The 15790-nt window shown below is 52.5% G+C and overlaps 1 protein-coding gene across 2 annotated transcripts in view; it reads right to left on the bottom strand.

The window, feature by feature from the left end:
* Positions 1-1661: 1661 nt before the first annotated feature.
* Positions 1662-15790, bottom strand: part of NEURL1 (neuralized E3 ubiquitin protein ligase 1) — a 78135-nt gene continuing 64006 nt past the window's right edge. The window contains exons 4-6 of one of the 2 annotated variants that reach the window (XM_049645684.1): positions 6395-7084; positions 2517-2663; positions 1662-2040 (exon numbers count right to left, since the gene is read on the bottom strand). In XM_049645684.1, the coding sequence (XP_049501641.1) occupies positions 1802-2040; positions 2517-2663; positions 6395-7084 (1076 nt within the window). In that variant the 3' untranslated portion in view covers positions 1662-1801. Of the gene's footprint in view, positions 2041-2516; positions 2664-3625; positions 3884-6394; positions 7085-15790 lie in introns of those variants that run through there. The other variant, XM_049645685.1, reaches the window with a different exon arrangement.

Here is a 15790-nt window from a genome sequence, read left to right as displayed (position 1 = left end):
CCAGTGGTCAGGTCTAGAACCCCATACTCCACCATTCACGGGAAACAGCAGTCTCTGATGGATGTAAAAAGCCATCGGAGGGGGACAGAGGGTTGGGAGGCTGGGGGGAGACTAGGCCCTCAGAGTGGGCCCCGGCCCATCACCTCTCAGAGTAGGGCAGGCAAGGCTGAGAGAACTACAGCCTAAGAGCAGGGGTAGGGGACCCTTCTTCACTCCAGAATCAGAATAACCAGAGGTGCTAGGACCTGGCCCCTTCTCTCCTCTTTTCCTGGGGCTTAAGGGCCTAAGAACGGCCTCCCTGCCCTTGCTATGAGTAGGCCTCCTGTTCCCTGGCCCAAGCTGGGCTCCCCTCCTTCAGCCTCCCCAGAACTTTTGACGTCCTCATGGAAGGGGGAGCTCCTGGCCTCCTGCTGGATTCGAGACAACTTTGATAACCCTGTTGCAGCCCAGAGAGGAAGGGCACTTTGTGGCTCTGGGTGATCCACCAGCCCTAGGACATTAAGCTCAGTCTGTGTCTCTGTAAAATGGACACAATTTGACACAATTTGAAAGGAGGCCTCCCAATTCAGCCCCTTTTTCTGGAGTTTTAATTCATGGTGAGCAGAGCTGTCTATGGACTTTGGGCTGGAGCCTGGGGAAAACTATGATAACTACCTCTGCAGCGAGCTCTCACCAGGCACTCCACACACCAGGGCATTTCTAGGAGTTCGAAGGGCTTGGGGGACGGCAACTCACTCCCCCACCCCCCCATTAAAAAAAAACAACCTACAAACCAAATAAATAAATAAATAAGTAAAATGGCTGGTTTTACCCCAGGGGATCCCACCCCCACCCCTAATCCAGGGCCCTGGCCTCTCCTAGGGATGCTCCAGCCTCTTTGAGTATCAGCCAGGCTCAGGACAGTACTGAGATCTGGGAGGACAAGTCACAGCAGATGCAAACCTGTTCTTAGCCTGACAGAGGACAGCCTCTGCTCTCTCGCTCACACCGAGAGGCTGTTCCTGGGCAGCAGCATCTGGTGAGATGACTGGGGCAGAAAGGTTATGGCCAGGAAGGGGCCCTCTGCATCTCAGCCAGGGCACAGGGTCAGGGACCCAGAACCTGGAGCCTTCTGTGGCCTGTCCATCCACCCATCCTGAGTGAGTGGGAAAGGGACATAGCATGGAGGCTGCAGCCTGCCCAGGATGAGAGGTGTCCACTGGCCTTCTTACCCCTGGTTGCCAGGCCTGAGGGGCAGGGAAGACAGGAAGGAGAAGGTGGGTACAGCTCCGAGAGGAAGGCAGCAGCTCAGGGGCTGCCTGCCTAGGGCTGCCGTTGAGCAGGTTATACACTGCCCAAGGGCAGTTGGCAGAGAGAACAAATGGACACTGAAGTCCAGGCCATACTCCGAATGCCCTAGCTCAGGGACACATCTGCCCGGAGGCAGGGATACGTTTTCTAACTCTTACATGGGCTAGAGGACTTCCTACCAATCTGCCCCAGACGGGAAAGGATTAGGACAGGCCAAGTCCCCACTTAGCCCCTCAGCATGCAGGGAAGAGCTGGCTACAGAGAAGGGGAAGACAGAGAGTGGACTCCTCCCCTCCCCTCTGCTGGGGAATCTGCTCCTGCCCCTCACCTCCCTGCCTCATACCTTCTTTCTTCCCAAACCTTTAAGGGCCTCAGTTTCCCATGTTTAATGGAGAAGAGGAAAGAGTTTCCAAAACAAGTACGAAGAGAAGGGGCCCTGTTGGCTTGCCCCTCGGCTGGAGTGGGGCCGGAGTCTGAGAGGCAGGCGTGCAGGGTGGGGCGCCATGACGGGCTAGGAGCTGCGGTAGGTCTTGATAATGTCCTTGATGGGGCGACGGCAGATGGGGCAGCAGGCGTGCAAAGCCTTCTTGAGGCGCAGGCCACAGGCATAGCAGAGGCACATGTGGCCACATGTGTAGATGACCGTGTCCACTGCATGCTCATAGCAAATGGTGCACTCATCGCTCCACTGTCCTGTGCCCGGGGTCACTGGTGACTCAGGCAGGCTCACTGGAGAGTTGGGGGCTGTCCCTGGGGACAAGGGGACACCAAGTCAGTGGGAACATGGCCCAGTCTGGCCCCACGTTCATGGGAAGAGAGCCCCCTGGTCTCTTACCTTCCAACAGGCATCTGCCTGTTTACCCTGACAACCCACTTCCTGAGCACTAGGGGGCACTAGACAAGCGCCAGGGTGCCCATAAGGTGGTGAGAGAAGAAGGGATAGAGGAAGGTAGGGGGCCCAGAATCTTTTAAGGCAGGCCCCTCCTAAGCTAACCTTCGGTCTTCCATGTGTGCTCAAAAGTGCTTTGGAGAAAGGTGTCCAGCTGGGGGACAGGAAGGGATTCACCCCAGAAATCACCACCCCACGAGGGTTCACTGACCTATCTATCTCCAGCTCCTCCAGGGCCCAACTCTGTCACAGAGGCTGCATGCCCGCCTCGGCCAGGGGTCTCGGGGCAGGGAGTCTGGCACGGACACCACGGAACCGGAGTAGCCAGCCTACTTACCGCCAGCAGAGCTGCCCAGAGGTCCAGAGCTGCACGTGCTGAGCAAGGGGTCGGAGAGGCGGCTGCCCAGGGCGCTGGGCGAGGTTGGCGTGGAGGCAGGGGAGCAGGAGAGTGACGGGATGCTCCGCTCTGCCAGGAGGGTGGAGCCTGCGGAAGGGGAGAGAGGGGCTCACTAGCCGCTGAGAGGCCTACCGGGAGAAAGCTCAAGTCTCCGCTCCTCCAGGGGGTTCCCAGGAGAGAAAGTGGTGACACGGCCTGACCACACAGCCCAGCCACTGGGCGGGTCCAGGGCAGGATTCCACAAGCCAGCCCAGCACCCTGCCCCAGCTCTCTGTTCCACCTACAAATCTGGGGGCCCTTTCTTGTTCTGAGGTTACTTCATCAGCAGTCTCGAAACAAGAGCTCTGCTGAGAATCCCACCTCCACCCTTCCCACGCATCCTCACCTTCAAGGTTTCCCAGACAACGATGTCCCCCCTCCTCCCACCTAGTGTGGCCCTTCCAGTCATAGCCTGACCCTCCCTTTCTAAGCCCTGTGTTCTCTCGGTCACTGTCCCTAGATATCACCCACCCTCTCCTCTGCATAAGCACCTTTGAAATGCCCTTCACCATCTCCCAAGCTTGTTCTGTGCTACACTCGCTCTCCTTCCTTCCCTCCCTCCTTTCTCTTCCTCTTCAACACCTCTCCTCACCTTCCTCTTCTCTTCCTGCCCTCCCTTGCTCGTCCCTTCAACAAGTCCTACCAGGCACCATCAACTGTGTAAACATAACACTGAGAACAAGATGGAGAGGGCCACTGCCCCCAAAGAGCTAACTGTCCAGGGAGCCCCTTGGGGCTGTCCTCAAATCTCCTCCTCTGGGGAGCTTTGACCACCCCTCCCCCAACCACATTACTTTATTTACCACTGACCCGCCACACACACCACATACACGGGACCAAACAACCACACAGCCTGGGGTAATATTTGTTCTTTGCCCAGGAATGCAGCTTTGTTTTCCCAGTTGAACTATGAGCTTCCTGAGAGCAGGAAATCGTATTTACCTGTGACTCTCCCACAGGCTCTAACATATTGCCCTACACATAAATGTTCAGTGAGATCTTCTCTATTATTATGTGTTCTAATTTATTTTAACAGTCACCGTTTCTAAGAATATTCACTAGATATCTGCGACGGCAGATGGGGCAGCAGGCGTGCAAAGCCTTCTTGAGGCGCAGGCCACAGGCATAGCAGAGGCACATGTGGCCACATGTGTAGATGACCGTGTCCACTGCATGCTCATAGCAAATGGTGCACTCATCGCTCCACTGTCCTGTGCCCGGGGTCACTGGTGACTCAGGCAGGCTCACTGGAGAGTTGGGGGCTGTCCCTGGGGACAAGGGGACACCAAGTCAGTGGGAACATGGCCCAGTCTGGCCCCACGTTCATGGGAAGAGAGCCCCCTGGTCTCTTATGTCCCAATCCATTTATTGGGTTTCTCTTAGTGTTAATAGTCTTTTAGTCAATTATCATCTTCTTTCATAAAGTCACACCTCCTATTTGCTTTTCTTGCCTTATTGCACTGGCTATCATTTTCAGAACAATACTCTAAGGCATCCCTATCATATTCCTGACTTTAATGAGAATGTTTCTCACGTTCCATCATTAAGTATGAAACCGCCTGTAGTTCTGAAATAAAGGAAATATTCCTCCATTCTTAGTGCACTTAAGCCTTTCACAAAGCAGAGCACACCTCTGTAAGGTAAATAGTTACCCTTCACGTATTGTCACTGGGTTTTCCTTGCAGTTCCATCAGGATCCCCAAACACCAATTTGCTGACTGAGATGCCCAGTTCTCCTACCACCCAGAAGCACTATCTTTAGCATATATTGTTTAGCAAATATCTGGAAGATTATTCTTAAACCCCCACCTTGGCCCACTTACCTCTCGAGATATTTAAGTCCTGATTTTTTTTTTTTTTTTTAAGCTTCTCCTGTGTCTAGTAAGCCTCTTTGGGGAACAGAAGTCTCATCGGAAAGCTACTTATCTATTATTAGATGGTGCTGAGGTAAGAGAGTACCCTGCCCTTATGGAATTTCCTTCGTCTGAGGAGCAGTATCTCCCAGTGAGTGTAGCCAAGTACCTTTTTACCTCAGCCTGATTTTTTTCTGTACCCCAGTCTGATTTCTCTTTATTCCATCCTGAGTTTTTACCCCAACTTCCTTCCATCCTCACGTATTTTCATCCAGCCTGATGTCTTTTCATTCTTTCCTGATTTATCTTCCCTTAATCATAACTTCTTAGCACTTCAACCTCATTATTTTCATTCCTTTTCAAATTTATTTTTCACTCCATCTTCATTTGGCCTCTTTCCAGAGTAGGAAATCCCCACTTATTTTATCTGATTTCACAAACTCTAACACATTCACAATCACCAACAGCATTATACATACAAATACGCATGTACTCAGTTACTCATGTGTGCCTATACACAGACCTATCAGTTTTAGAGCATAATACACCTTCACTCGTATACACACGTTATCTTGTCTACAAAGCCTCCTGCGGTGAGGTCTAGGCTGGGGCTATGAAGCCCAGAGGTCTCCAAATATATCTAAGCAAACTTGCTTAAAAAAAGAATTCAGATGCCTAGGATGTACACAATCAAATCTCTGCAGGTGGGATTCCAAAATCTGCACTTTAGTAGGTCCTGCTAGTGAATCTAATGGAACCAGTCCAGTCAACCGCAACTGATTAGCAGGCCAGCTCTTGCAAAGTATGAAATACCTGCCCACTTGGGGGAAACAGAGGTCCCTGGAGATGGTTTGGAGGCAGGGGTGGGGAGGGGGGGGGGGGGGGGGGGGGGTAAGATGTAAGATTTCTGGTCAAATTAGTTTAGATAAAGCTGTACCCTATAACTACCTCTTCCTCCTCGTTAAGGATTCATATTGCCTATGAAAGGCTCTGAGAGGAGTGCCTGGGTGGCTCAGTCAGGTGTTTGACTCTTGATTTGGGCTCAGGTCATGATGTCACAGTTTGTGGAATCGAGCCCCTTATCCGGCTCTGCACTGGCAGCTAAGAGCCTGCTTAGGATTCTCTCTCCCTCTCTCTGCGCCCCGCCCCCATTCTCTAAGTAAACTTAAAAAAAATAAATAAATAAAGGCTCTGAGAAGTTCTGCAATAAAGAATCCTCCACTTTTTCTCAACTCAGTGTTTTCCTAATTTTTTCACCCAAGGACCCATTTTCAACAGACACCTATCCCACAGAACACTCGGAGAAACAGGACTCTCACGAGAAACAGGACTCTCACGAGTCCACATCCACCAGTCCATTTAGACTCTGTCCATTCAAAGCCAGGAATGAAACGCCCAGACCTCTGCAACCCCATTTCTTCCGAGGCCCTATTCTCGGATTCCCCATAGGCTCCCAATCCAGGCACCACCCTGCACAGACACCTGGCTACCAACACATCACTCTCTTTCTTACCTAGACACACAACCATCCTTAAGAGGCAGAGACTTTTATTCCCATTTTGGAGAAATGGAAACAGCCTCAATAAGTTAATTGCTGGTGGAAAACTTTGTCATCTTTAAGTGGCCACGGAGGCGTGTGTTTCCGGGCCGTTTATGCATCTATGGGGACACAGGTTAATCAGATTCTGAGAGACTCAATGATCCACACTTTTCTCCCCGCCCCGAGGATGCCTCTGGTGAGATTTGAGGACAAGGGCCTAGCAGATGGAGTCCCGCCCAGGACTCACTTCTGTGTCTGGGACCCGAGTGAGGCGGTGGGGCGGGGCGGACTGGCCCTCTGTTCTCTCCCCCTACCCGGATGGGCCCGTCCTCCAGGAAAGGCACGGTGCCGGGTGTGTTGGAGGGGCCGTCAGGGGAGGCACTCACCGAGGATGCGGATCTGCGTGACGGCCCCGTGCAGGCCGAAGAGCATCCAGAGCGGCTGCGAGGCATCCACGCACAGCTGCATGCCCGCCGCGGCGCCGTTGTGGCTGAGGTGCAGCTCCCCGTCGGCGTTGACCACCAGGCCCAGGATGTCGCCGCTGTGCAGGGGCCCGGGCACGCGGCACACGGCCCAGAATTCCTTGCGGTCCACCAGGGCCTCGGGGCTGAAGGGCAGGTCCGCGGGCCGCAGCGTGCCGGGGTCGCACGTGGTGACGCCGAAGGAGAGCGCGCCGGGCCGCGCGCCGCCCGAGCGCGTGACCTTGACGAAGATGGTCTCGGCCACGCGCACAGGCCGGCTGGTGAAGACGAGCGCGCGCTCGTCGCGCCCGTGCTCCAGGCGCGCCACCGTCTGCTCGTCTAGGATCCGGACGTGCGCGCCGGCGCGCAGCGCGTGGAAGCGAAGGTCGCCGTCGAGCTGCGCGGGCAGCGCGCGACTGTGCTGCGAGTTGAGCGAGTTCTGCGGGATGGGGCAGCCGGCGGCCGGCGCGGCCTCGTCGCCCTCGGCGCCCGGCACGTTGAGGTCGCACAGGCTCACGGAGAGGCGCGCCTCGTCGGCGTCGCGCCGCAGCGACGGCCGCCGCAGGGCGGTGAAGGAGCGGGGCCGCAGGCAGTCCGGGAGCACCAGCTCGCTGTCTGCGGCCGGGGAGGGGGAGAGACAGGGTGACCGTCAGGCGGGCCGCTCGGGGCCAGCCCCCGTCGCCTGCGCGCCTCCTCCCGCCAGCCTTTCCAGCATGCACCGCGAAATACCGACAGCGTTGTTAGCGGCACGGGAACGGCTTCGGACCTAGGCTAAGGAATCGGGAGACAAAGTCCTGCAGGACATCTGTTTGTTTAAGCAAAGGATCAAGGCTAGAAGGAAGAAAAACATTCTAAATGGCGCGCTTATAAAAGTTTTTACTATTAACTCCCAGGCCCTCCCTTTGGATCCCCAGCATTTAGAACTGCGCTGAGCACTTCAGATGACAAGCAGTAAATGTCTGTTGAATGCACTGCTGACGTCCTACCCTTCTGGAAGGTCAGGGGGATCCCCCTTCCCCAGAACCCCTCTTTGCATAAATTGTCTCAGCTTATCCTAACAATTACCTTTTGAGCTTAGCATTGCCGCAGAAGGACACAGACTGAGAGAACTTAAGTAAATGTATCAGGGTTTCCTTTTGAAAGGGACTTACTTTCAAAGGGGAAATCAACCCCTTTCTCTTTTTAATCATACAAGACACACTGTCTTTTGTAGAAAAGACAGTTCAGCAAAAAGAAAAAATTACCACCTCTCAGCCCACCATCCAGAGAAAAATACTCTTAACATTTGGATGAGGACCTTCCAGCTTTTTTCCCCCAATATATTCTTCAGTTACTTCTTTAATACAAAAATTGAATCATGCTATATCAACTCTAGTAGTTTTTTAACCTTTTATGGGTAACAAATCCCTTTGAAAATGTGATAACTTTCACCTATCGCCTCAGAAAAATGCACATTCTTCCTAAAGTCGGTGGATAATTCCAGGGCATCTGTGAAGCCCATAAAGCCATCCATGGGCATGGACTCCAGGCTAAGAACCCTGCTATATACAGATTTCCTTTTCAAAACTAGCTTTTCCACTTACTGTTCCTAAACACCTTTCCATGCCAATAACCATGTTTCCAACACCATATTTTTTTAATGGCTGTATTATGTCCTGCTTTATGGAGTCCCATCATTTATAATAAAAGTCATCATGCACGATGAATTACCCCTGCATTTCATCCTTAAAACATCCCGTGGAAGTGTTCCCATTATGGAGATAAAACTCAGAGATGTGATGTGACAGCCACCAGGTGGCAGATCTGAAATTGAAGCAAGGTCTGTCCAACTCCTGATACCACATTCTTTGCTTTCAGGACCCCTCCTTGTTTATTGAACCCCTTCTGTGGGAGTCAAAGTCCCCAAATTTGGCTAGTGCCACTGTAGACCACAGCATGGGCCAATCCCTCCCTGAGAGCCTTTCCTCTGAACCTCCCAAAGCGAGAATCTGTGCTTTCTCTCCAGGACCTGGGTAAGGATGGCTGGGGTGCTCGGTGTGGGAGCAAAGCTTGAGGGACGGTGTGGGCAGCTGAGGTCAGGATTCAGCTCCAGCTGAATCTAGAAACAGTCTCCAAAGCCGCCTTGTTTTTGTTCTCCCCCAGCCCCCACCACCCTTTCCAGAAACAGCCTCGTTTGGGCCTGGGCAAGGAGACGCTGCTGGGCCCTCCCCCCTCAAGTCCCCTGCCTCTCTGGAGTAGCCTCTTGGGGCCTGGCTGGTTGGGATTTCCCAGCATCGTGCCTGGCAAGAAGGAGGGAGCCGACCGGAAAATGTGATTATTCCAGGGAATTGACTCTGTGACAGCGATGGTGCAGAGAGGCTGGGGGCTGCAGAGAGGCAGAGGCAAGGAGGCTCAAACAGGAGGGGGAGGCCTGAGAGACAGTAGTGTGGACCTGGGACAGGCTGTGGGCTGACCTGGACCCCTGGGAACAGCCCCTGCTTCCGACCCCTCAGGGATTCCAGCACTGGCCCTAGAGGACTCCAGGGTTGGAGATGGAGAGGAAGGGACGGGGACAGCAGGGTGACTAAACAACAAAAGGCTCAGATTCTCAGCCAGAGCCTACAGGAATAAGACTGTCACAGGAGCCCACACACATATGCGCCCCGACACTCCTCTCCCTACCCCAACCCACACACACTCAGAACACTCAGCCCAGAGCCATGGAGCTGGGCAGACTCTCAGTACAGATTTCTGAATGGGGCTGGATGCGAGCTATCCTGAGCTCTGCCCCTTCAGGAGTCCTTCTGTACTTGAACATGCCCACTCCTGGGCCTCCCAGGCAACCTATGCCATTGTTGAGCTACTCTAAGAAAGCGTTTCCTTCTCTTAAACTGACATCTACCCTCCTGTATCCAAGGATCCTGGATTAATTTACTTAACTTCTCTCAGCTTCTGTGTCAATGCTATCTCTGGGGCAGTCCCATAGAGAAAAGGACTCTCCTCTGGGAATACTCAGACACACTGCTCACCTTCCCACCTCTTAGACGATGAACAGAACCAGCCTCCAGATGTTCCCTGACCAGCTCAAGGCACAGTGTGGCCATCACCTCCCTTGATATTTACACTATATGTCTAATCGTGCAACCGGACAGTATCTCAGATGCTTTAGCAGCCAAAATCCATGAACTGGTAGGCAGGATAGGAGCATAGTTAAGTGTAAGGATTTTGAAGTCATCAGCCTGGGTTCAAATCCTGGCTCTGCCAGTTTCTGGCCATAGACCAAAAGCTTAACCTCTCTGGGCCTCTCCATGCGCAAAATCAGCATGTACTGACGTGTATAAAATCTGTATTCTAATACTCTGCTCAGAAGGGATGCTGTGAAGTTGAAATGCAGGAGGTAAGTAGTACCCTACTCTACCTAGTAGAGTACCTGGCACATAATAATCACTAGGTAAACACGAACCACTGTTATTATCATTTCCATGCCCCAAGGCTCAGAAGAAAGTGCACGGGCTTTGGGGTGACACAGGCCTGGGTTTAACGGTCCAATCCAGCACTTGAACGGTGGCCAGTAAGGAAGCAACTTTCTTCCCAGCCTCAGATCACTCACCTAGAGAACAGGGTAATAATACCTGCCTTGTGATGTTGTTGCAGGGATCAGAGGTAGAGCGGGAAGCCCCCGTACTTGACAACCTCAGGTACTAGTACTTTACTCAGGTTGAGTTTTGTCAACCAAAGTTAGGTCCACCTGCACTTAGGCAATTAACTTTCTGAACCTTAAGGTAGGACTATAGATGATAGATAGATAGATAGATAGATAGATAGATATAGGACTATATATAAGGTCATGGATGACATCACTGACTAAAGCCCAGAAAGGAGAAGGTACAAAGTGGACATTAGAGGAGAAAGAAGAGAAGGAAGGAGAAACAATTGGGCGGGGGGGGGGGGGGTGTAGGGGAGAGGAGAAGGGACAGGAAATGACCCCTATGGCTTTGCCTGAGATCTTGGAGGAGCAGGGAGAAAAGGTATCAGAGATGCTGGGAAACAGCTAAAAATGGAATCCCCGGGGCCAGTGCCCAGCCCAAGTATGTCTCCTCTCCTGGCTCAGCTGCCCCTCGGGGTCAGGAGTGGCTGCAGGCCGCCAGCAAGCTCCAAAATAGCCATCCCCTCAGTGTCCCCAGCTGTGCCGGACCCTGAAATAGATGACACTGGAAATAGAGGAGCTGATCAGGCACCCTCTGCACAAGGGACGGCAAAGGTCAGAGCTGACTGGACTGACATCGAGTCAGAGGCCAGGGGAGGGTCCTGGCTGTGAAAGCCAGGGGAGAGCACCCTGGGACCAGCCTCTGCCCAGGGTTACAGCTTGGAAAAACCAGATGGGCTACCTGTAACCCCAAGCAGCAGCGTGGCCCATTTGGAAGCAACAAGTTATGTAATCCACGCACGGGACACATGGCTGCCCACTTTGGAGGTATTTATGACAGGAGGAGGGGAGGCTCCAGGCCACCGGAGAAGCTGTTAAGCTGGTTCCCCTCTCCGCATCCTCTCTTTCAGGAAGGAGCTTGTCTGTCTTCAGCTCCTGCCTAATCTGGTGCCTAGCGGTGGTCCTGCAAATACTTTGGGCCAGAGCAGAAATCACCGGCCCTGCAAGGGCAGTGAGGCCAGGACAGGGGGTTTCCTCCCCGTCAAGGTGGCACTCAGGTCACCCACTCACTGACACACTGTGTGCCCAGCCCCAGGCAGTGGTAGAGACAGAAGGAGAAGCCAGGACATGGGCCCCAAGGAGCCAGTAGGCTGTGGGAGGATCAAAGCTTGGAGGCATGAAAATATGTGAGTATAATTTTGTTACAAAATTCTCAGTGTCTCCAGAGGAAATCCACCTCTCTCTGCCAAGTTCTCACCCAGCCTTGACTAGAATGGCCCCGGGGACAAGAAGCTCACCACATCCCAAGGCTATCTGTCCCCTGTCTCTGAACAACCATAACTGTTAGAAAAGCTCTCCTTGCATGGATCCCTATATGTCCTATAGCCACTCCTTGCACCCTCTCTGAGCCTTCTCTTCTTTAGGATAAATATTCCTTTTAGGATAATGCTCTCTAGCCGAGGCTGAGGTCCCCTTCCTGTCTCACAGTGAGCCAGAGACAGCATCTCAGAAGAAACAAGATTTGACCTGGACCCTGAAGGGACAAGAGAGTTTGGACTGACAGAAGTGAGAGGCACTCAGTGGGAAAACTGTTCTAGTAAATGCCTGGAGAAGAGTCTGAGCAGGGCCAGCGGGGAGAAAGGAAGGGAGAGGAGGAGAGGAGGGGCCAGGCTGAGGATTCCGGGGCCAGCTCTGGCCAGAGACCCACCGGGCCCTCCCACATGTTGCCAGCCAGTGCAGGGCAACCAAAGCAGGGCCTGGGCACTGGTGCAGGGGCCCTCCGGGGCAGGCAAGGGGCTCCTTTGAAGCAGGGCCTGCCATCAGCCCCAGAGTCTTGTTTGTTTAGATTCGCACATCCGGAGCACTGGATAATCTTTAACCATGGGTCGGCCTGCCGCAGCCGGCCGGCTGGCGGGTATCTGCCGGCCCCTGTTTAGAAGGTGCTGCCAGCCCATTTACTGTCTCCATAAACATCCTCTTGCTGGTCAGCATCTGGCATGGGGCAGGGGAAGGAGCCCGGAGGGCGGGTACATGGGTTGGACGGGTAAGGGGTTTCTCCGCCCCTCTGGACAGTGCCCCGAAACCCACACCCGCCTCCACCCTTTCCATATAAACCCAACCACACGAAAGCTAGAAGAACAAGTACTTTTTGAGGCCCATGGAGGGAAGGGTAGGATGTCCCAGAAACACTTGGAGTCACAGATTCTAAGCTTTATAGAATCTTCAGCCCAGAGGATCTTAGACACATAGATTTTCAGACTCATCTGGTCTAACGGTTCTCAAACTTTTTTTTTCTTTAAGCAGTGGAATCCTTTTGTCCAACAAAACCAAAATTTCTGGTTGAAGTCTAAGAAAAAGCCATAGAGCCTGCCAACTCAGCCGCCTCAAAGATGCCTCTGTAGAACCCCAGCGTTCCAAGGAACCCAGCTAGAGAACCAAAGGTCTTATTCCAAGAAACAACTTAGGTAGAATGGTTTGAATTTCACCCAGATACAGGGACTTGATTTTAAGGCCTCCTCTTCTAATGAGAGGATTTGGGGGTTGTCTCTTTGGTGGTATTTTTAAATTAAGTATTCCTTTTCAACCTAAAAACAATAGCCCTTACTATATATGTAAACACTTTTACATATTCATCAGCCTCAGACTCTCTGAGGTAAATGGCACATATATAATTATGTCCAAATAACAGATGGGACAGTTGTGGCACAGAGAAGCTGGAAGGCTTGCTCAAAGCTAGTGAGTGGCCACGTCAAGTCTTGATTCAGTCAGGTCTCCTGCTTCTGAAATGAGGGCTTTGTCCCCAGTACTGCAAGGCCCCAGCTCCTCTACTCTACACACCCCACCCCGGACCCCTAGGTCTCTTCAAGCTCCCCAAAACTATATTTTGGACCAAAGAGATACTAGGCAGAAAATATGAAACTGCCATTTCTGGATATTACAATCTAATATTGCCCATCGTATAAGGTTGCACTTTATATATATTCATTCTGGTGAAAACAAAAAACAAAAACAAAAAAACCCAAAACCACCAGAGTGCTCTGTAAACAACAGAACCAGATGAAGCCGTCAGGAGCCTTCACGGAACTATGAGGCAGACACTGCTGAATCAGGATGCCGGGCACCCCCACTTCCCCAGCCAACCCTGCTGGGGCTCTCGTGAACTATCTATACCCAACATGTACAGCTGATCCCTAACCCCCTGAGCTCTCCTACACTATCCTGGAAGACATGGGAGGGCCAACACCCCACCCTTGGGAGGTATCCAGACTTCACAGGGGACCAGGTGAACTCATAGTTAGAGAAGCTAGAAAGTAATGCAGCGCATGCTCCTGGGCCCAAGTCCCACTTCTTCCAAGCTATGTGACTGTAAGCAAGTTATCAGACCTCTCTGAGACTGTTTCCTTATCTGCAAAACGAGTACAATAATAACTTTCTTTGGGGCGCCTGGGTGGCTCAGTTGGTTGAACATCCGACTTCGGCTCAGGTCATGATCTTGCAGTTTGTGAGTTCGAGCCCTGCGTCAGGCTCTGTGCTGACAGCTCAGAGCCTGGAGCCTGCTTTGGATTCTGTGTCTCCTCCTCTCTCTGTACCCACCCCCGCCCCTGCTCATGCTCTGTCTCTCAATAATAAATAAATGTTAAAAAAATTTAAAAAAAAACTTTCTTTATAACATATATAAAGGACTTATGCTGTCTTCTTAAAGACCAGGACAATACATGATGCAGAACTGCTGAGACCATTTAGACCTTCATGTGCCTTCAGGTGGTCAGGAAGAGGAAGGGTCATAGGAACAGGGGAGGTCAGGGAAGGTTTCCTGGTGGAGGGGAGGGTTTGGAGTTGGACTGTGATTACGATTAGCAGAATTTGGGATGAGCAGAAAGGAAGCGCCAGGAAGAGTCTCTGAAGCAGGAGAAACAACAAAATTTTGTTTAAATCAAAAAGAAAAGAAAACTGTCAGAGAAGAAGAAATCGCCATCAGCATCCTTAGCTCTTTCCCCCATCCCCAGAGCTTCGCTCAGGTTCCTTAGACTAATATTTGCCTCTCAGCCCCTGGCAGCCATAGCTGAAGGTAAATATTGGTTTAGCCTAGGAAACGGAAGCCCCAGATGGCAGCGTGGTCCTCCGCTAGCCAGGACGGCTCACACCCTTTGTGCCGCCAAGCTGAGGCACACCCTGTATGGGAGACCTACCCCAGGGCCTTATCTTCAGAGAGGCCCAGGCTTCTCATTGCAGGGAAGCCAGGCTGACTCACCAGCCTAGCAAGTGGTCCAGGAGCAGCCTGGCCCTCAGAAAGCTACCCTCCCTGAGAGTCTCTAGAGATCTCTGTCCTCAGAAGGCAGGTCTCTTACCAGGACTGGGGCACATGTGCACAGGTTGGGTGAAGCAGAATGCCGTGAGCCCTTGGGACCCCACCCTAAGTGCCCCCTTAATGCCCTCCTGAGTTCAGCCACTACCATTTTGATGTGGCAATGTCTTCTCACAGTGACCTTATGCCCAGTTCCTCCTGGGAGAGCCGAATTCCAGGGCCAGCCTGGCTTCTGACTAGCTGGGAGAATTTGGACAGGCCCTCTTCTATCTCTCGGCCACCTTTTCTCCTTTTGAAAGACATTGACAGCAAGATAGCTGCCAGAAACTTTCTGCTTTCACGGCTCTCTCCCCTGCGATGCATGCACACAGCCCCACCTGTGCACACCCCTTCTCCACAGGTCACCTACACCTCTTCTCTTCACTCGCTCCCCTGAAGGTTCTGTTCCCTGACTGATGATGCTAATCTAATTCCCCACCTCTGTGACCATGCATACCCCTCCTGTCCAGCCTAAACTGTTCCTCCCCAACCAGTCTGTGCATTTCAGCTTCTCTGGTTCCTGACTTGAAACCTCCCTATAGGAAATCCTGGATCGCTCCCCAGCTGTACCGCCCCCAACACACAGCTCTACTCTTCAGCCACATTTCATTGCAGAATTGGATCTCAGAGCAGTTATATGGTGTGTCCCCCAAAATAAACACTCTTCAAAGAGAGGCACTGGGTTTTCAATTCATGTGTCTCCCTCTGCCCCCTCATCATACCTGGGCTGCGGTGGGCACAGAGGGTTATCAGGAGCACCCTACAAGTGGGGTCTTGGCTCACCAGCTTTCTGCCAGGACCCACAGCTGCTCTTTGTGAGCCAACGTTTCTGAGAGGAGCAGGGAGACCCTGAAGAATTGGGATAGGAGCTTATCTCGCCAAGCATTAATCACCCCATAAAACTTGTGTTTATTTGCTTGCCCACAGGTCCTTCTTTCTGGAGGTAGGAAGCTGTTATTCTTGGAAATACCAGCCCAGGCTTGGCCGGGACACCCTGAGGAAAGAGGCAATCTCCTGAACTCCAGCATGTCGGGGGTGCCTCGAAGGCTTGAAGCAGGCCTGCAGGGGTCATGGTGGGGGCACCAGCGGGCCTCGTTATGTTAGGGCAGTGGGGGTTGGGATGGGGCACCCCCTTGGTGGTGTCACTTCAGGAAGAGACGCCACCCCCTACCTCCACTCTGTCCGGAGAGACAGCCAACGTGTCCGTGGCCTGACTTGCATATCTGCTAGGTGCCAAGTACCCCAGGATATTTGTGATTCGAAGAGCAGATATGGGCCAGGTGGGGTTTGGAGGGTTTTGGCCACAGGTCCCAGAGAGAGGCAGAAAGGGAGGGGGCAGACCTAGCAGGAA

The sequence above is a fragment of the Panthera uncia genome, chromosome D2 (genome assembly GCF_023721935.1).
Source record: "Panthera uncia isolate 11264 chromosome D2, Puncia_PCG_1.0, whole genome shotgun sequence".
In the NCBI taxonomy this organism is placed as follows: domain Eukaryota; kingdom Metazoa; phylum Chordata; class Mammalia; order Carnivora; family Felidae; genus Panthera; species Panthera uncia.
This window is presented reverse-complemented; position numbering and strand designations above follow the sequence as displayed.